General features: G+C 48.8%; 1 protein-coding gene across 2 annotated transcripts; it reads right to left on the minus strand.

Annotated features, from left to right (window-relative positions):
- Nucleotides 1-3,451: 3,451 nt before the first annotated feature.
- LOC100274878 (uncharacterized) lies at nucleotides 3,452-5,709 on the minus strand. Of its 2 annotated transcripts, none has more exons than XM_035965765.1 (3): nucleotides 4,481-5,709; nucleotides 4,259-4,408; nucleotides 3,452-4,174 (listed from the first exon to the last, which is right to left on the minus strand). In XM_035965765.1, the coding sequence occupies exons 1-3, from the start codon at nucleotides 5,570-5,572 to the stop codon at nucleotides 3,779-3,781; spliced, it is 1,638 nt and encodes a 545-aa protein (XP_035821658.1). In that variant the 5' UTR covers nucleotides 5,573-5,709; the 3' UTR covers nucleotides 3,452-3,778. The 2 variants fall into 2 exon arrangements, with proteins under 2 accessions (XP_035821658.1, NP_001142610.1); NM_001149138.2 differs by having other exon boundaries at nucleotides 3,733-4,174; nucleotides 4,253-4,408; nucleotides 4,481-5,537.
- Between the last annotated feature and the right edge of the window lie 14,489 nt (nucleotides 5,710-20,198).

Consider the following 20,198-nt stretch of genomic DNA (forward strand, 5'->3'; position numbering starts at 1 on the left):
TGCAAGAACCGAACCTCGGTAAAACAAATCCGCGTGTCACACTCTTCATTTGCTTGCGATTTGTTTTCCGCCCTCTCTCGCGGACTCGTTTTTATTTCTAACGCTAACCCGGCTTGTAGTTGTGTTTATATTTGTAAATTTCAGTTTCGCCCTATTCACCCCCCTCTAGGCGACTATCACCGAGCCAATGTGAGAGGTTGATATCTCTAGTAGGTTGTTATTATGATCCTATTTTTATGGCAGATCTGGAAAACATGGCAGCCGCATGCATGCGGTTTCTATTTTTATACAGATCCAAAAATTATGGCAAAATACATGCATGAGTCAAACACGTTCCCTTGCATGCGCGTAAATTTAGGAAAGATATGTGTGGCGGTTTCTATTTTAAATGTTTTATTTCCTCCATAAATTTAGGATCGCTGCAACAACCATACAGCTAGACTCGTAACGATCATTTTATGATATATAATGATACTAAATATGCTACAATGTGTAGATAATTATACAATTCGGTATACTGCGTAAAAATCTGTTAGCAGCTGCATGCACACGAATTTATGATAGAAAGAATTTGCAATGAAAGGAAATGAATTGCATGCATAGAAACAAAAAATCGCATTTAATGTTTTATTTTCTTCATAAATATAGGATTCTTTCAACAACCATGGAGCTAAACGCATTAGAACTAGTTTATGATATATACTGAAACAAATTATACTACACGGTGTATGTATTTATGCAATTCCTTACACTGCGTAAAAAATTTGGCATGTTGTGGTGGACGCATCTCCGGGTGGAGCGTAAAAACCTTAAGTTTTGAGCATAAAATTCCTCAATTATAATCGTAAATACCGAGTCAATGTAAGAGGTTGATAGCTCTAGTAGGTTGTTATTACGATCTTATTTTTATGACAGATCCGAAAAACATGGCAGTCGCATGCATGCGGTTTCTATTTTTATACTGATCCAAAAATTATGGCAAAATTTTGGGAGTTTCCATTGCATGCGCGCAAATTACGAACAACATAAATCAAGAAATTGTCTTTTCAATGTGCATGCAGTAAACTGATATACGAACTCCGTGTTCAAGCATAAAATCGTACAGTTTTAGCGTAAATAATACATGTGGTAGGCATAAAACACAATAATCGAAAAGAAAACTGCGCCGGATCGGAGGATGTCACGCGCGAATCGATCATCGCTGCACGCATCTCGCGCCTTTCGTGACGCCGCTCGCTCGGACATCGCCCCTCATGCGTCGTCGTCGCTACTCGCACGTCGATGAGCGTCGCTTGCTCGCCGGCCTTGGAAGTGCTGCCTCCTCGGGGCCTCGGGGACGCCGCCGCTTGCCCGCACAAGGGCCCCGCTGTCGCTCGCCCTCTGGATCGAGGAGCCACCACCACCGACCTCAGAACCGCCGCCACTACTCCGGATCATGGAACCTCCGCCACCGCGCGTCGAGATCATGGAGTTGCGGCCACCGGCTAGGGGTCCACCGTCGACCGGATTGCACCGGTTCGACCGGATTGCACCGTCCGACCTAGGCTTTCTCTAGTTATTAGGAGTCTAGGGCTCTTAATATATATATATATATATATATATATATATATATATATATATATATATATATATATATATATATATATATATATATATATATATAACTCTGCAAACACTATCAATTATACTGCAAATTCTTTATTTTATATGATTGGGCGTGGACATTAAGACCAATGAAAGACCTTTGGGGGTGAATACCGTTTTTATGTACGATGGCAACATTCTAAATTTCTCTCTACAAAACTTCGTTGGAATATACAGGATAGGATCACAATGACAGGTAGGGTGGCAGAGCAGCCGATCGTCATGACTCATGACTCCTCAATTGGACGTTCTCATTGGGCGCTTGTGGTGAGGAGTCCGAGTCACCAGAGCATCGACTGTGTGTAAGGTTGAACGCAGGGCAATCGCAAAGACAATCTCATTTTTCTTGGTGATATTTTCTCCGTTGACGATGTGATAGACCGTCAGTGTGTTCAAGACTTAACAAAATTGCTATCCTTCAAAACTGCAGCGAGGCAATATGGAAGCAACGGACCATCCGTTTGAAGAGATTGACTGAAAGCTAAAGACAGAAACATTCGTCGGACGCATCTCATCCAATCCCAAAAGGGTGAAGGCATCCGAATGAACCAATGGACTGATAAAACCAGTTATTAGGTGTTGACTGGATGGTGATGCGAAAAGAAATACAAGCTTGACCAGCAAGTAGCTGAAAACCCGATTGATAGTAGGTTGAAAATGGGCGGATACGGACGGATAGTAGCTCATCCTGTATCCTACCCTAATGTATTTAAAACGGATTCGTGATCGTATACAGATAGTTAGAAACGGGACAGATACGGATACATGGACCGGATATTTATCCGAGCGGATAAGTGTCGGATACGGATATTATTTGATCGGATATTGGATACTTGTCGGACAATGCAGTAATTAGTTATCATAAAATATTCTTGTTCGACCACGAAATTGCAAGTAAATTATCAATACTAATAAACATTTAATAGAAGATAATCTCAAGTTCTCACATAAAAATGGTAAAGTATTGATTATGTTGAAACTTGGATACTTAGAGTGATTTCACGTGTAACTCACGCAATAAGTGAAAATAAAATAGAAGAAACGTTGACATCCTGTGGATTTTATGGTCCCATTATTTTTTATGACTATATGTAGTCATATGTTGTACCTTCGTGTAATTTTATAGATTTCTGAGGTTATTTATATATTATTAATTTCTTTCTACATAAAATCATCAAAATATAATTAAAATTCATAAAATACACTAGTTTTGACCCAAAATTGCAAAAAGCTTACCAAAACAAATAAACATTCTATTCAAATATAACCTCAAGTCCCCGCATGAAAATGATAAGTGAAATATTGATTAAATTGAAACTTCGATACATAAAATATTTTCACGTGTAACTCACGCAATAAGTGGTAGTGAAATGGAAGAAACACCAACATCTTGTGGATTTTATAGTCCAAATGTTTTTGAGAACTATATATGGATATATATTGTGTCACCGTAAAAATTCATGAATTTTTTAGGCTATTTGGTGTATTATTAATTTCTTGTTGTAGAAAATCATCAAAATACTATTAAATTCATAAAAATATTATAGCGTCGATCGAAAATTGCAACTAAGTTACCAATATTAATAAATAGTTTATAAAAAGATAATATTACGCTCCCACATGGAGATAATATTAAGTCCCCACATGAAAATGATAAAGAATATTATTTTGATATAAATTTAGACATTATTTCAATGATTGTGGCCTAAAGATATGTTTAAACAAAAATGTGATGTACTACAAAGTTATATATCTCTTCGAGCTCTACAATTTTTATATAAACTTTATCTTCATCCGATTTCATATGTAAAAGTTACGATTTTTTAACTATATTATTATTCAGAAAAGAAAAAAAACGGGTACCCGAATTCCGGGTAACCGTATCCGACCCGAATATACGGGTATTTACTGGGTAGTACTCGCTCCGTATCCAACCTGAATCCGAAGCTGGACTATCCAGGTATTAACCGTATCCGTCCCGAATATAAAAATACCCGAATCCGTATCCGAAAAACGGGTATTTGCACTATCTGTATCCTGTACCCGGCGAGTATACCTGACCCGTTTTCACCCCTAATTGATAAAGAGTTTGAATCATGCATATGCCTGATCGATGCATGCTTATATAGCATAGTTACATAGTTTCATACTCCTCGTGGAAGTACCTCGTGTGTGGATGGTTCGGGGTATCGTCTTCCTTGGGCCGGCACATGGTAATGCTTGCCTCGCTCGACGCCTTCTCCAATGCGGCCACCCGCTCATAGATGACCTTTAGTCGGTCGTCTCCCAGAGCTTCCTCCCCTTCCGGCGTGACCAGCACCAGCTGCTGGAGGACAGGGGACTTATCCAGGAAGAAGCTGAGCAACTGCAGCTGGCACCATGTCCCACTAAAATTCACAAACTTAACGAATGTCAGCTGGTCAAGGACGATCTCCTCCCTGGGTGCCATGTCTTCGCTGTCATCGTTCTCGACGCTCCACACTGCTGCCGATGAGCTGCCTTCTCCCTCCGGCTCGTGATCAATATGGAGCTGCGGATGGAGTTCAGCTCCGGTAAGCAGCAGCTGGAAAAACGAGTTTTACGAGCCCAAGAAATGAGAGAGCCTTACACGCACAAAGAGCCGTTGAAGGACTGGAAGTGGGATGAGCTTGAAGAAACCGGACACGGCCTCAAGGCAGTAACCTTCGTAGTCCATCAGCAGCTGCAACTCTTCTAGGTTCGGCATGTCTTTGAATGGGTCGAGCCAGCTGAGTGAATCAACATGCTAATCCGATCCACAAGAGTAAATAGTCACCGATCGAATTAATTTGTGAGCATTGCGATTTTCGGTACGTACCAGCAAGACGACGGAGCAAATAGTCAGGATCCGGGCTAGCACGACGTCGAGGCACAAGGAAGGGTAGAGCATGTTATGCTCGGTGTCGAGGCGGGTGTCGCAGCCGATGTGTGACAGATACGCGTCCCGGAGGGCCGGCGGGCCGAGTAAGTCGACTTCAACAGGAGTATCCCAATCCCATTCACAGGAAGCGTCGCGGTTGGTGACGAAGACGTTGCAGTGCAGGGCGAACGACTCCAGCGCGGGCGCGTCGACGCAGAGTTGTTTCAAGGCCTGGCAGCCCACGAGCTCCAGCACCCGCAGCGTCTCGCTGGCCACGCTCACCATGGCGAGGCGGGAGCAGCGCCTCAGGCTGAGGCGCTCGAGCGCCGGGCAGTTGGCGACAAGGCCCCGGAGCGCCTCGTCGGTGACGTCGACGTGGCTGAGGGAGAGCGAGCGGAGGCCGGCGAGACCCACCGCGGGGAGCGGAACGGCGCGGAGGCTGAACCGACCGAGCGCCAGCCGCTCCAGTGAGTTCCTGGCCTGGAACAGATCGGCGGGGAGCTCCAAGAGCGGCGCCTCGTGACCGGCGTGCGGGTCCTCCTCCTCCTCCTCCTCCACCTCCTCCTCGCCCTCCTCCTCCTCCTCCTCCTCCTCCTCCGGCAGCGGCGGCGCCAAATCCACTTCGACCGCCTTGGCGCCCCTCCGCAGGCCAGCCGCGATCCACCCGATGACGTCTTGCCCGTCCAGATCTGATGGGCAAACCAGCGCCACGCGGAACACCTCGAGGGGCGTACCGAGCTCGGCGTGGAGCCGGAGGCAGCGATCCACCGTGGCCGCAGACAGCGCCGGCGGCTGGCCGCGGGCAAAGTCCGGGTCGTCGGTGAGGTTGACAACAGGGGAGCCGGCGAGAGCGCGAATCCACTGGGACTCCCACCACCGGGAGAGCGCGCCGGTGCGGACGGCCTGCTTGAGCGAGAGTTTGCGGAGGATGGATTGGAGGACGTCGTCGGGGAGGCAGCTCAGCCGGTCCTTCTGGTCCATGGTTCCCCTCCGCGGCGGCTCCCGTGTGGTAGAGAAATTTGCTATTTTGCCGCTCTTACATATATCCATGAATCACACTGGTATGATATGAGGAACCGATTAACCTGCAGCAGATGAAACCGACCGATTAGTTTTGTAATGCCAAGTGGATATGCATGGAGCGGTGACGGGCTTGGTAGCTTGCATTGGTGTGCAGATTAATAAAGCTAGCTAGGGGACCTTTAAGCAACTGTCAAGCTGATAAAAAAGAAAGAAAAGGGAATTGAGACTGTCTCCAGTAACGTCCCCTAAATTTCATCATCTAAAGGATTATTCTCTATACTTTACAGCACCCTCTAAAAGATTTCATCATCTATATTTTCTTCGTCTCCAGCAATGTACTCTAAATTTGATCCCTACATCTACAGTATAAACCAGATTTCACAATACATTTATATTATATTTTTTCTAGTCGTATACGTAATAAAATATTCTTTCTATGCTGTGAAAAATAAATTAAAACTAATTATAATAATTACATTTTGTAAGCTATCCGTCTATCTTCATATTTACGTACATATTTTTTACGTATGTATCGGAATATCCGTCTATCTTCATGTCTGGCTCTAGCATGACAGTGACGCGCGATCGTCGTAGCCGCCATCGAACGGCTTCAGGAGCTTCCCAACAAGCGCAGGAGAGAACGGAAGCATGTGCTGCACAGTGGATAGTGAGCCATCGTCTACCCTCCAAATGTAGCGGATGAGGGAGGCCCTGTATTTTTTACCGAAGGGTTTAGCGGATGTTGTTGGACGCGTACCGAACGTCTACGTCCGCTATATTTAGAGTACATGACGTTTTAGATAGCGGCGCTTGCATGCATGTGTCCCGGCGGGGCCTCTTTCTTCTTTGTCAGATGGATACGTGCTAACTGAACTGTTGTGCAGCCGTGTAGGCTCTGTACAGCCATACGCCCATACCATACCTGATTACCTGACACCTCCCAATATATATAGGGGCTGTGGCCCTAGCTTTTAGCCCGTGTGCCTGCGACGACATGTGTACCGTGAACGTGAAGCTGTCGACGACGAGATCTAACTAGCTGGCCTCGCCGGCTTTAATCTAGAGGCCACCATTGCCAACTCAGATGTCTATGGCGTATTGTGCGCACGCATGTGTGAGCGAGCGCACAAGTGATTTTCGTGCGCGTTGCCGGAGATAAGGAATTAAGATGCATGGTGTATGGGTGGTGGGCCGTGTCTCAAAAGCTATGTTGATCTCGGGGCTCCGAGTGGACCAAACCATCTTTATATAATCCTCGTCGGACAGCCGAGTCTTCACTTTTAAATTCTTTCTTCCTTACATTGCAGATGCAGTCGTCGCAGTCTACGCGCACTTGTGAATAATAGCTGTAGCACGCACCAGCATTTGCAGCGAACACATAGATCATTCCGAAACATTTTTTGAAAAAATAAAAAATGGCAAGTTTGAAATCCAAGGAGTGTGGTTATTTTTACTGTACTTGATCAGTGGTGGCCCTGAGGGTGAGGCAGAGAGGCTGTTGCCCTAGGCTCCCAAATTCATAGGGTCTAATTCTAGTCGTGTGATTTAATAGACCATCAATAAAATAATGAATATCTAAATATACTAGAAGAAAATTTTAAAGTGATACTATAATATATCATTTTATTTACTTATTATTTGATATAAATATTTTTAGACGTATTTTAAGTGTTTAATTAACAACATTTATATATTAAAAATAATTTGAAAAACCTTTGTTTGAAGTCTTGTCCCGAACCTCTAAGACCGACTCCAACAAGGACCTGTATATGGTCCTGAACTCTAAATTTAGAGAACCAAACCTCCTGTAAAGCGTCCAACAATGAACGGTAAAGTATCCGGTAAAATAGCGGACCGTCCTTTCGCATGCTATTCTTGGAGGTTCACTGTGTATCCTCTATCCAACCACCGGGTGCGAGCTTCGCCACCTTCGAGGACACCAAGTCGAGCGCGTAGACAAGTGCAGCAAGGGCGTCCTCGGCGGGGGGGGGGGGGGGGGGGGGGCATGGGCGAAGGTCCCAGACATGGCGGTGCGTGGAGCGCTACAATCTACGAGTCTCTGTGTCGCCGGAAGGTTTGGCCGCGTCGTGGTCATTGGATCCGGCTACCACGACGGCGATCAGACTGTGTACATACGTCGCGAGGAGGCCGGAAAAGGGCACGTCCTGGACATGCGCATCGCCACCACCGGAGTTCTCCAGACATGTGCAAGCCTCCTACTTGTGAAATCCGAGGTGTGCATGTCAACATTGCTTCTGTCACTACTCACGGTTGTATATAGCAAGTCAAGAGAAATGTTAATGACAACTTTGGATGTCTTTGTCCGATCATAAATTGTTTAGTTCGATTTGCAACTTGGGGTGCGTTTACAGCTCCTCCCCCAGCTATGCACTCCACGTGTTCGATGAAATGTCCGAGAGACCAGATTATGGAAGAGACCGTTTAAAAAGCACTTCAAGTGGTAATTAAAATTTATAATTTCAAAATAAATTCTGAAGTTATTATGATGTTACTCACGTTTTATTTCGAAAAGTATTAATTGTAAATTGATTAAATGTTGTGCATGATTTTTTTGTGTTAGCGTATAATGAAAACAAAACAAACTAAAACTAAGTAAATGGAGAAAAGGAAGTTTGTTATCACTGTAGTTTTAGAGGACCGAATTTAGAGAACGCTGCTGGAGACAAAGAAGATATAGAGGACATAATATTTTAGAGTTTGCTGTAAAGGACAAGGAATATTCCTTTAGGGGATATTGCTGGAGACAGCCTAAAATGTTAGGACCGTCTGTACTTGATTGACGTGTTCTCTTTCAGTGAGCTTGTTTGCGGCCGTGGCATGGCGCCCTCGTCAGTCGGCAGATCTTCGTCGTGAACTATATATGCAGGTTCATAGCTCAACTAGTTATTGTCAGATGAAACACAGAATTGCTACTAAAGATTATCTCTGTCATTGGCTGAGCTAGATATGCCGTCAGAACATGGTGAAGATAAGGACGGCAAACGCGACATGAAACAAAAGCGATATAAAGTTCAGAAAACAAATACTAGGAAATGCAAATTGATACGCTATCTTGATGTACTTCGGATGCATCTAGGCCATATATGAGCCGATATTTGATCACTGGATGGCCATACGAAGTCAGTTGAGGCCCAAACATTAGTCAACAGAAGCGGAAGGCACACTCAATTCTCCCTTCTTCCTTTTGCAGTAAAAAAGGCTCGCCTATTGTAGGGGTTTCTGTTGGGTTATACACGCACAAAAAATACCCATGAAAAAAACAATCTACGAATATTTTTAAGCCGACTAAGTCACCTTCACCCACTCAATCTTTTGTGGGTGTGTTTGGTTGGGTGTCCAACCCTTAGCCTGGTTCATAAAGACAGGCTTATTTGGACGGTTGTAGGTGGGTTGTAGCCTGGCCTGATAAATCTAATGTATGAAGAAAATGACCTTAAATCATTTTTATATTGATTTTAGTGTTTGATGATCATCACAACCTTTTAGACTAACTAGTTTGCTCAGTCTTTAATTCACAGGTTTATAAGTTTAATAATTCAGTTTCTAAGTTAGAATCAACTCAAAACCAATCAAAAAGGGGTAAACCTAGGAATAGATGAGATAACACTAGCTCTACACTTTGAGGATAAGTTCTAAACACCCCTATGAACCTATTTAACCCATCTAGAAGTGTTGGAAAGCTCAGACTCAACGAATCACACTTTTGGAGCTAGTTTGAGAAAACGGGAATATAAGTTAGAGTGAATAAAAAGTTCAAAGTCCATTACTTAGGGTCTATTTGGTTGGGCTGTGGCTGTAAAAAAAGCTGATGTGGGATGTGAGCTGTGGAAAAAGCTGTTGTGGGCTGTGAGCTGTTAAAAAACTAAAACTGTTTGATTGAAATCACTAAAAGTCGTTAAAAGTTCTTCGGTATATGTTTTCACAGTTCCATCCGAAAGCCACTAAAAGCAGGTCTATGGGTGCTTTTAATTTTGCATTGCGAGAAAGTCGGCTTTTAGAAAAAGCTGCTTCCTGTATCCAATCCTTTGGTTGGCTTATTGGCTTTTGACTTTTAGGGGGCAAAAGCCAAAGTCAAAAGCCAAACCAAACACACCCTTAGACTAGTTGGATTGCCACTAGACATGTTTGTTTAAGTCATAGAAACATCCTCAAGGGCAACCAAATCAACTTGGAGAAGAATTGGAAAAATCTACAAAAAATGGTGGTGCACCGGACCATGTGCGCAGGGAGGCCGTGGCTCAGCTTCTACTCAGATGGCACACTGGACCAGTCTGGTGCCTATCCAGACTGGTTACACAGAGAGCATGTTTTCTGGACAATTGATTAGTGAAGGACTGAACCTGTCTGGTGTGCACCGGACCAATCAGGGGTAACGACTAGTTCCAGATTCAATGATCACTTACTGACGTGGTAGGGTCAGGTGCGCCATCGAACCAGTTAATGTTCCAACTACCCGTCAAAACGGTCAGACTTTTTTACTTGGTGACGACTCAAACACAAGGCCATATAGAGTTTTCAAGAAGTCCACTAGATTAGTTGAAGTTTCTTGTGGCCTTGTGTTGAGACTAATAGATCGTCTGCGTCTTTGTGTTGATCGTCATTTGCGATTTACTTCTTCCTCTCCCTTTTCTCTCTAGTTCACTCGCTTGCACTTGATTTCATATCAATTAAGTTGCTCCTTGAAGTAATCCACAATCATTTCAGCAACTTGTGCAGGGAGAACTCTTTCCTCCACACTCTGATCTTATTCATTCTCGTTCTAACGCAAACCCAGGGTTGAAGTTTGTGATTTAAGTTGTAAATTACAGGTTTCGCCTATTTACACCCCTAGACGACTTTCAGTATGACACTTGGTCAGGCTAATGGGAAACATGTGTATCGTATCATCGTGTAATGACAACAAGGTCCCATAGGTATTTGAGAAGTCCTTAAAGTTAAAGAGACAATGAGAAGCATAAGTAGGAGGCTCGTTGGATCGGGAATACCATTATGGCTACCAGGGGCAAAGCCATCTCAAAAACAACTCTTATGCACACTCTATCAAACATAAAGCAAAATATACAATTTAAAAATAAATGACAAATTTAAGGCCGATATTAGCAAAAAATTTATTTCAAACTGGTGCACGTGCACCAGGGAAGGCCAATGTGGCTTTGCACGTGATGGCTACTAATACACGAGTGATTTATAGAGGTTTAGTCTGTAAAAGAATAATACTCTAAGTCATCTTTATGATGTATTGATTGAATGAGGAGGCGAAGAAGATTACACACTCACATATCGCCTAGGCTAGACTACCAACTAGCTCTCTCTCTTCCCCTTTGGTTCTGGTGGGAGTTCTAGACCTACTTGCTTACAGTGCACCTCTATCTATGAACCCTTGGTTCAATCTAGCTTATGTAATTGAGTCCTTAGATGAGAGTCAGTCTAATGGAGTTAAGGTCAAATCTATGTTGCTCTACTCCTCCCTTTGATACCACAATGAAGGAGAAAGTTACATGCATGCTGGATAGCAATCCCTACCCAATAGAAGATCTAGTACACTTATCTTATCAAATATGTGGAGCCGTATGTAGTGCATGTTGTAACCTCGGCCTGTAGTGCTGGCCCGGTCCGACACGATTATATTTTTTTATTTTACAAAAAACATATATACATATATACAATTTATATTCAATATTAAAACATCTGAACATGATGTTCTATTGGTTAGATAGCTTCACCAGTGTCTCCCGTCCTTCTTCCATCAGGCATGGTTTCGAACCCCACCTCCTGCACCGTTTTTTAACATTTTACGCCGATTTAATCAAATGGGCCGACAGGCTGGCCTGACACAGTCAGCAGGTCGGCATGACGTATCTCAGCTAGAGTTGTGGCCCATGGGGGCCTGCATCGGGTTAATTTTAAATAGCTGTGAGGGGTTATTTGTAAAAAATGACGCAGGACGACCGTTGAAACTGGTGCTTTAAGTATAGTATAGATATATGTAGGACCGATGAGACGATCAGAGGAGGTGAATGAGAGCCACTATAAATTCTCGAGTTGCGAGGACGTGACTTTGAACACAAATTTCAACTTGGAAACCCTCTAGGAACTCAGAGTAGTAGATCAGAGTAAAATACAGACCAATGTCGTTTGTATGCACCAAAAACCTTAAGAACTACAGACCTAGCTTCCTGGGAGAAATCAGAGTCAAAAGCACCAGAAAGTAGGAACAACAGTGCTAGGCAGAGGCACGACAGTGCCAGAGTGCGACAGTATCACGCACACGAGTGGCAGTGCCGAGCACTAAAAAATCCTCAGAACGATCTCATACTTCATAGAAAGTTTCCACAAGGTAAAAGATGTTTACTAGTGAAGTATGAACTTGAGCAAAACAAAAATCGAAGCGTAGATCAGAAATAAGAGAGTGATGAGGTTTTGTTGGGGTTTTCTCAAAACGAACTAAAAACTCAACTTGAATCACGAACAAGAAGTGCACCATAAGGGCGTATGCAGTGATCCAAAGAGTCTATCTCCTCACAAACCAATCCCTAACAAAACCCATGTCACAAGAACTCGAAGGTTCTCCACAAATCCATACGATAAGGGAAGGGAAGAACACGAGATCGAAACAACTCCAAATTTCAGCAAAGATGCAAAACTGAGATGGTGAAGTGACCAAAACCTATGGGTCGTATCAGCGACCCTTCCTAGGATTAAATTTGCAGATCACAAACACAGTTGACAGTTACAAAATCGCTGTGGATCCCTTGGCTCAACTGGTGACTACCTAGAGAGGAAACTAGGTGTTCTAAACAAGTACTCTAAACAAAATGACAGCCAAGAGATACTGAACTAACCAGATCTTCCCTCTATTTATAGAGGGTTATTTCTATTTCCTAAACTACCCCTATTTACATAGAGTCCATCCCCTCCACGAGGGGCAAAATAGACCAACTCCTAGGTTTTCGATCCAACGGCCATGTGCTCCACACAAAGGTGTTTCGCCTTGATGCACCCTTTGTTGTGCACCAGATGCCGCCACCAGTTCCCTCTAGAACCACTGCCACTGAGTTTTGAGGCCCAAACATAGCAAAACCTGCCATCCGTAGTGCGGAGTGGTTTTGAGGCTCAACCATCAAACCGCTGTGAGTATCGCACCACGTGTGCATCCAAAAGTGCTAGGCATATATACATCCTCACGCAAATGCGTGTCCTAGGTGTCAACCACCACGAGTGTCACCTGACGACTTTGGTCCCTCAATCAAGTCCTAGCATCGTCCTTCACCACACCTGGTCCATCGGCACGAACCTGCATGACCTTTACCTTCGCCGTCGACCACCGTCCTTGTGCTCCACACCTACACACCGCAAGCCAACCAGCATGGTTGCACAACATAATCACACACTTTGGTCAGTCCACTAACTACCCCAGAGTGCTACCCATTGATAATCACTCATCATCAACCAGAACCACAAGGGACAAGTCAACCTTGTGTTTGCAATCTCCCCCTTGATGAGTGCATTATTAACACCACCACATGAACACATATAAGCAAAAAGAGGAAGAGGAAGAGAACCTCACTCAAACGACCAAACAAGTCATCAAAGCGAGCATAGCTTGGACCCCAAAGAAATGGGCAATGACTCAACACGATCAAGCAAAAAACGGCTAGTCCTCAAGAAGAGGCAAAAGCAGGGCTCAACACCACAAGCCAACAATCACAAAACACATTGGAGCACAAAATCAGCACAAAAGCTTAAAGCAAAGCTAGTTTGTAACACCCTGATTTTGGGGGTATAAAATTTCTTTCTAATTATCACCCAAAATCATGTGTTACTCTTCCTTTTCTCACTTTAGGCTTTCTCTCTCTCTAGATTCTTTCTCCCTTTTTCCTTTTTATTTAGAAATAGCTTAAACTAGTGGAGGTTAATTATTTATTTTTGTCAAAACCTTATGAGTCATGACATGTTGCATCATGCTGAGCTTAAAATATTCTTTGGAGTGTTGCACAAGTTTGAATTTATTTGAATTTGAAACATAGTTTGAATTTGGATTTGAAAACCCTATAGAAAAGAAATAGAAAAGGAATTAAAAATCCAGAGAAAAAGAAAAGAAGAAAGCAGCCCAGCCGGCCCAGTTAAGCCCAGCCAGGCCGCGCGCCCGCGCGCCTGCCGCCCCTGGCAGCCGGACCCCGCCTGTCAGCGGCAGTTTTCCCTCGCGCGCGCCCTCCCTCTCTCGCTCTCTGCCCAGTGGACCCAACCTGTTGGCACCTGTTACTTCGCCTGTTTGCTCTCTCTCTCTCTCTATTTCGCGGGCCCGGTTCGCCAGTGCCGAGCCGGGTCTCCCGCACGTCCCCTTTTCTCTCTCTGCGCTGTGGGCCAGCCCTGTCAGATCTGCCTTCCTCGCGCTCGCTGTGGACCAGTGAAGCGCCCCAGATCCTTTGGGACTCAAATGTGATACAATTACTAGTCCCAGGAGGCTAGTAAACACATTTATACATCAGATGATTCTAGATCTGCTTAAACGAGACAAACCTATAAAGGTGGCGATCAACTTTAAGAGTTGGTCCACAACTCGGGACATATCATCAGAGTGGGGCTGAAGCAGCCCGATATACGCAGCGAAGCAAATCAGTGGTCCAACAGCCACAAGCAAGGTTGGGAACAGTCGTAACTCTTACCCGATCTCCTTTTCTGAAAAACAACAAAAAAGCAAGGGTGAGTACAAACGTACTCAGCAGCCCACCTTCACCCGCGGAATGGAGAAATCAGATATAATGCATGGAATATGTGGAGCTCAGGATATTTTGCAAAAACAGCAATATTTTATGCATGGTTGTTTTGTAAAACATTTTGTATTTTTCAAAGCGCATCCTCTCCCAAAAGAGCAGGAAGTTTTTCAATATAGAATAAAATCCCCTGGACTAAACCATCCAGGTATCTCAGCAGTTTCCCACTGGTTTTCATTTTCAAAAACAGCTACTGGACTTTCCGTCCACCATAGCTCACGGCTCAACCGTCAGACCTTTTAAAAAACCACTTTTCTCAAACGCACCCTTTTTTGAAAACAAAACACTAATTGCCATACCACACCAGACTCGTCCATTCCTGTGGACACAGACTATTCGAATAGGTTTTCAAACTCTGCGCAGAGGGGTACACTTTACCCACTAGTCCGGCTCTGCGATCCCATGGCTAATGAGATCCGAATCCGAATCTCTTTCCTTCCTCGCACGTCCTAACCTTAACGGTTATACTGGAAGGAGTCAGGCCACCGCCATGTCCAAACCGGACAAAACATTCCCCCTCCTTATCCTCCCAGTGCTCCCCAGCCTTCATAACCCTGGGGTTGGACCGTATGAGTTCAGATTGAGTGACTGCCCACACAGTCTCGAGTGGTTGTACTTATCATGAGTACAGGTAGTGAAGGATGACAAACCGGTCCTTATGTGAGGGGACAATCCTTCTGCTCACACCTAAACCAGCTGAGCCATCACCTTATGCCCTCCCCTAAACCAGGGAGTCCCTGATCATCCCTACTCAAAGGTGATGAGGGTGAAAACCCTTCATCATACACATTTTGAAAAGCATTTTCTTTTGAAAACTCACACCTTTTCTCAAATCATTTGTAACAAATATATCAAGGATTGATTGCGGCAAGCGGCTGGGTGGCCATAATAACTTGTCTCAAAATCATATCATGCATAAAATAACAGGCTGAGGGTTGTGGTTGAAAAATCATAGGTAATTTATGCATCAAAGGGATCCAGTGAGCTTGTCGTGCTTATTCAGCGAAGGGGAAGGGGAGCTCGCGGAACTGGCTTCTAGCTCCACTGCCTGGCGTAGACTTGCAGATCTGGCCTCCACGAGACGGCACGAACGCTCCGATAACTATGCAACATGAATAAGCAAACATACAAACAAGCAAGTTGTCGGCGTTTCGAGACCGGGGGGTCCCTGGGCCGACGAGTGAAATGTCGCCGCGTGCCCCAGCCCAGATGGGTCGGCGCGAGGCCGAGCGCGAAGGGGGGAAAAGGCGGCCGGAGACGGGCGTGAGAGAGGTGGAAATCCCGCGGCCTTCGTGTTCGTCCCGCGCCCAGGTCGGGTGCGCTTGCAGTAGGGGGTTACAAGCGTCCACGCGGGAGAGGGAGCGAGCGGCCTCACGCGAGCGCCTGTCTCATCCTCGTCCCCGCGCGGCCAACCCTCTATAAGAGGGCCCTGGTCCTTCCTTTTATAGGCGTAAGGAGAGGATCCAGGTGTACAATGGGGGTGCAACAGAGTGCTAACGTGTCTAGTGGAGGAGAGCTAGCGCCCTAAGTACATGCCATCGTGGCAGCCGGAGGGGTTTTGGCACCCGGTTTGTGTGGTGTCGTGGCCGTCGGAGGAGCATTGAAGCCTGGCGGAAGGACAGCTGTCGGGGCTGTCGAGTCCTTGGTGACGTCCTCTTGCTTCCGTAAGGGGGCTGAGAGCCGCCATCGTCATAGAGCGTGCGGGGCGCCATCATTACTTTGTCTTGGCGGAGCGAGCCAGATGGGACGTCGGTCTCGTTTCCCGTAGCCTGAGTCAGCTTGGGGTAGGGTAATGATGGTGCCTCTTGTTGACGTGGCCGGTCCGCGCCCTAGGTTGGGCGATGTGGAGGCTCCTCCGAGGTCGAGGTTGAGTCTGTCTTCTGAGGCCGAGGTCGAGTCCGAGCCCCTGGGTCGGGCGAGGCGGAGACCGTCGGCTGAGGCCAGGGCTGAGTCCGGGCCCTAGGGTGGGGCGAAGCGGAGTTCGTCGTCTTCAGGGGCTGAGCCCGAGTCCGAGCCCTGGGTCGGGCGGAGCGGAGTTCGCCGTCTTTGGGGGCTGAACCCGAGTCCGAGCCCTAGGTCGGGCGGAGCGGAGTTCGCCGTCTTCTGGGGCTTAGCCCGAGTCCGAGCCCTGGGTCGGGCGGAGCGGAGTTCGCCGTCTTCCGGGGCTTAGCCCGAGTCCGAGCCCTGGGCCGAGCAGAGTTCGCCGTCTTCTGGGGCTGAACCCAAGTCCGAGCCCTGGGTCGGGCGAAGCGGAGCTTCCTATGGTGCCTGAGGCCGGGCCTGACTGCCTGTCAGCCTCACTCTGTCAAGTGGCACAGCAGTCGGTGCGGCGCAGGCGGCGCTGTCCTTCTGTCAGGCCGGTCAGTGGAGCGGCGAAGTGACTGCGGTCACTTCGGCTCTGTCGACTGAAGGGCGCGTGTCAGGATAAAGGTGTCAGGCCACCTTTGCATTAAATGCTCCTGCGATTTGGTCGGTTGGTGCGGCGATTTGGTCAGGGTTGCTTCTTGGCAAAGACAGGGCCTCGGGCGAGCCGGAAGTATGTTCGTCGCTGGAGGGGGGCCTCGGGGGAGACGGAGATCCTCTGGGTCGGCTGCCCTTGCCCGAGGCTAGGCTCGGGCGAGGCGTGATCGAGTCCCTCGAATGGACCGATCCCTGACTTAATCGCACCCATCAGGCCTTTGCAGCTTTGTGCTGATGGGGGTTACCAGCTGAGAATTAGGAGTCTTGAGGGTACCCCTAATTATGGTCCCCGACAGTAGCCCCCGAGAATCAAAGGGAGTGTTAACACTTGCTTGGAGGCTTTTGTCGCACTTTTTTGCAAGGGGACCAGCCTTTCTCGGTTGCGTTTTGTTCCGGTGGGTGCGCGCGAGCGCACTCGCCGGGTGTAGCCCCCGAGGCCTCAGAGGAGTGGTTTGACTCCTCCGAGGGCTTAATGCCTCGCGCAATGCTTTGGCTGGCCTGGTTATTCCCTCATGCGAGCTGGCCGTAGCCCGGGTGCACGGTCGGGTCCCAAGCTCTCGGGCTGGTATGTTGACGCTGTCAACGGTTTGGCCGGAGCCGGGTTTGCGAGAGCAGCCCCCGAGCCTCCGCACAGGGCGAGAGGACGGTCAGGGACAGACTAGACTTTTTTACATACGCCCCTGTGTCGCCTTTTCGCAAGGAGGAGGGGGGGAAAGCGCCATGTTGCCCTCGGAGGGCGCCGAACATGGTGTCTCCGGTGAGCTGCTGGTGGGTAATCCGAGCGGACGTCCGTGCCCCATTTGTTAGGGGTCGGCTAGAGGCCCAGAGGAGCGCCCAAAAGTACCTGCGGGTGATTTGCCGGACCCGGTCCCCTGTCGACGGGGTCCGAGGGCTCGATGCCTCCCTCTGATGGGATTCCGTTACAAGATCGTTCCCGCTGGTCTCGGAAATGTCCTTTGGTACCTCGGGAGCGCAGATCGAGCCTTGGTTATGTATCGAACGTACCCATGGTCATCCCTCGCTCTGTGTCTGAGGCGGCTGTGAACCCTTCGAGGGCCAGCCTTCGAACCCCTGATCAGTAGTGGGCGCGGAGCCCGAGTGGCCTGAGGCGGCCGTTGAACCCTTCCGAGGGGCCGGCCTTCGAACCTCTGACCAGTAGTGGGTGTGGAGCCCACGCGCTCTGAGGCGGCCGTTAAACCCCTCCGAGGGGCCAGCCTTCGAACCTCTGATCAGTAGGGAGGCTTGGAGCCTGTTTCCTTCACGGAGAAGGATCCTTTTTGGGGTATCCCCCTTTCCTGGTCCCTGTTGTAAGAGAGAGAAAGAGGGAAAAGGAAAAGGATACGAAATCGAATGATGTGGCGTACCTTTTTTTACGCGGTCATTGTGGCGAAGGCGAAGCGTCGCTCGCTTCCCCTACCAGAGGCGCCGCTTGTCCCGCCACGGAGTTAATGCGACGGGGCGAGTGGTTCGCGAGGCGGCCGTTGCGCGTGTGCGAGTCGTTCGAGGAACGGGACATGGGCGCGCCGTCTTCACGCCGTGAGAGAGGGTTCTCTCACTGCCCCAGGATGGGACGCAAGCCTGGCTGACGACGTGACCACTGCTCCCGCCCGCCTGCCACCGCCATTACTGTCGGCCTATTTTTGGCCGCATTGACCGTCGCGCTATGCTGGCGCTGCTGGGTCGCGCGCTGGGTCGCCTCGAGTCGCGGTACTGATTCCGCAATCGAGGAGGCGCGGTGGTGGCGCGAGTGGCGGTGCAGTTGCTTGCACGTTGCGACCGGCGCGCCGGTTGCATGACGCGTGGGTGTGGGCTTCCATGCTGGGCGCGTTGGAAGTCGGAGAGGTGCACCCACTTGGCGTGGTTGCATGCCGCCTGCATGGCTGCCCGCCCTTTCACCCGCTGGTCTGGGCGAAAGTGGAGGGACGCTTGTAACCGCTGGACGGTTGCATGCACCGCGCACGGCGGTTTGGCTTCTTCTGCCCTGGGCCAACTTGCATGACGCGTGGGACCCAGCCCCCGCGCCGTAGGGGGAGGACCTTGGAGCGTGTTGGAGAAGACTCAGCCCATGGCGGCTGGGGACGCAAGTAGGGAGAGTCGCCTTTGAAAGGAGGGTGACCCCCTTGAAAGGCGACCATGTCTTCGCGCTCCCTTATGCATCGTGTCTTTCCACCTTCCGAGCCTCCGGATGGGGGATGCCCGCAGTCCTTCCGCCTTGTCGTTGGAGGAACGCAACTCCGTGGGAGTTGGTACCTTTCAGCCATCGTTCGGCTTCAAGGATTTTCATCACGCAGCCTGGCTGCACCCCTCCGCCGGCGGTCACCCAAGACGGTGACCTCCAGTTTGATGGCGGGGGAAAGCAAGCCGGGCTGCGGCCTCTGCCCCTCCCTCAGCCTCAAGGATTTTCATCATCAGTGCTGGGGAGGGGAGTGTGTCGAGTTGGGGTCGGCCCCTGCGTGGGCGGCGGCCTGCTCCTTCCCTCAGTGATCGGGGGGAAGGGCGTTCACCGCTCGTGGCGCCGGCAGCTGTCGCGTGCCCGGCTCTCGGACCCGAGTGGCTTCGGAGCCGCTCCCAGCGCCGCCTTCCGCCACGGCAGCTGGAAGAGGTTCTTCCGCCGACGAGATAGCCGGGGCCGCCCACAGACCGACCTCCAACTCTACGGCCTTCTGCCCGTCCTTGCCTCACGAGTTTGGGCACAGGCGGGGCCTCCTGGCAGCAGCATCCGCCCTGAGGTCATCGCTGCTGCCGTTCGGCCCCCGGAGCAAAAGTCGTCGTCGTCGTCGCTGCTGGAGCGGGTGACGGCGCGCCGTTCGTCGGTCTTCTGTTGCTCCGCAGGCCCCCCTGATTGAGTGGGGTTGTTCGTACCTGCGGAGGTGGAACCGGAGTTCCGTTTGTAATGGCACCTCGAGTGCCGATCTTTTGTTCATTGTGGCTGTCGGGGCCTGAACATGTATGTATTTTTGGCGCGGAGCCGTGTTTTTCCTCATTTTCGAGCACTAAGACTCGCCTGTTGGTTGTCTGAACCGCTTCACCAAGCGTGAGTCGCCCCGTGCAAAGGTGACGAGTGAGGTATCCGTATCCCGGAGGCGTAGGAGTCCCTCGGCTCGGTCGGCCTTGCTGTCCGAGGTTTCTCTTGCTTAGTTAAAGGAACCCCTCGGCCGCTCTTCGATGAGCCGAAGCCAGGGGTAGCGGTGTCAGCACGGACAGAGGCAGAGTTGGCTCGAAGAGAAGACTTGGTCGGCCGGAGCCTGGCCGGGTCGTCCGTTAGCGGGACCGACGCCGGAGTTGATCTGCCGAGGCCTCGGGCCGGGCTGATGTCTTCGGGGGACAGCTGGCCGAGGCCTCGGGGTGACCAGCCGAGCCGCCTGCTCGGGCCAGATTCTCGGAGAAGACCTTGGCGG

Source organism: Zea mays, chromosome 3 (assembly GCF_902167145.1).
Source record: "Zea mays cultivar B73 chromosome 3, Zm-B73-REFERENCE-NAM-5.0, whole genome shotgun sequence".
NCBI classification, from domain to species: Eukaryota; Viridiplantae; Streptophyta; class Magnoliopsida; order Poales; family Poaceae; genus Zea; species Zea mays.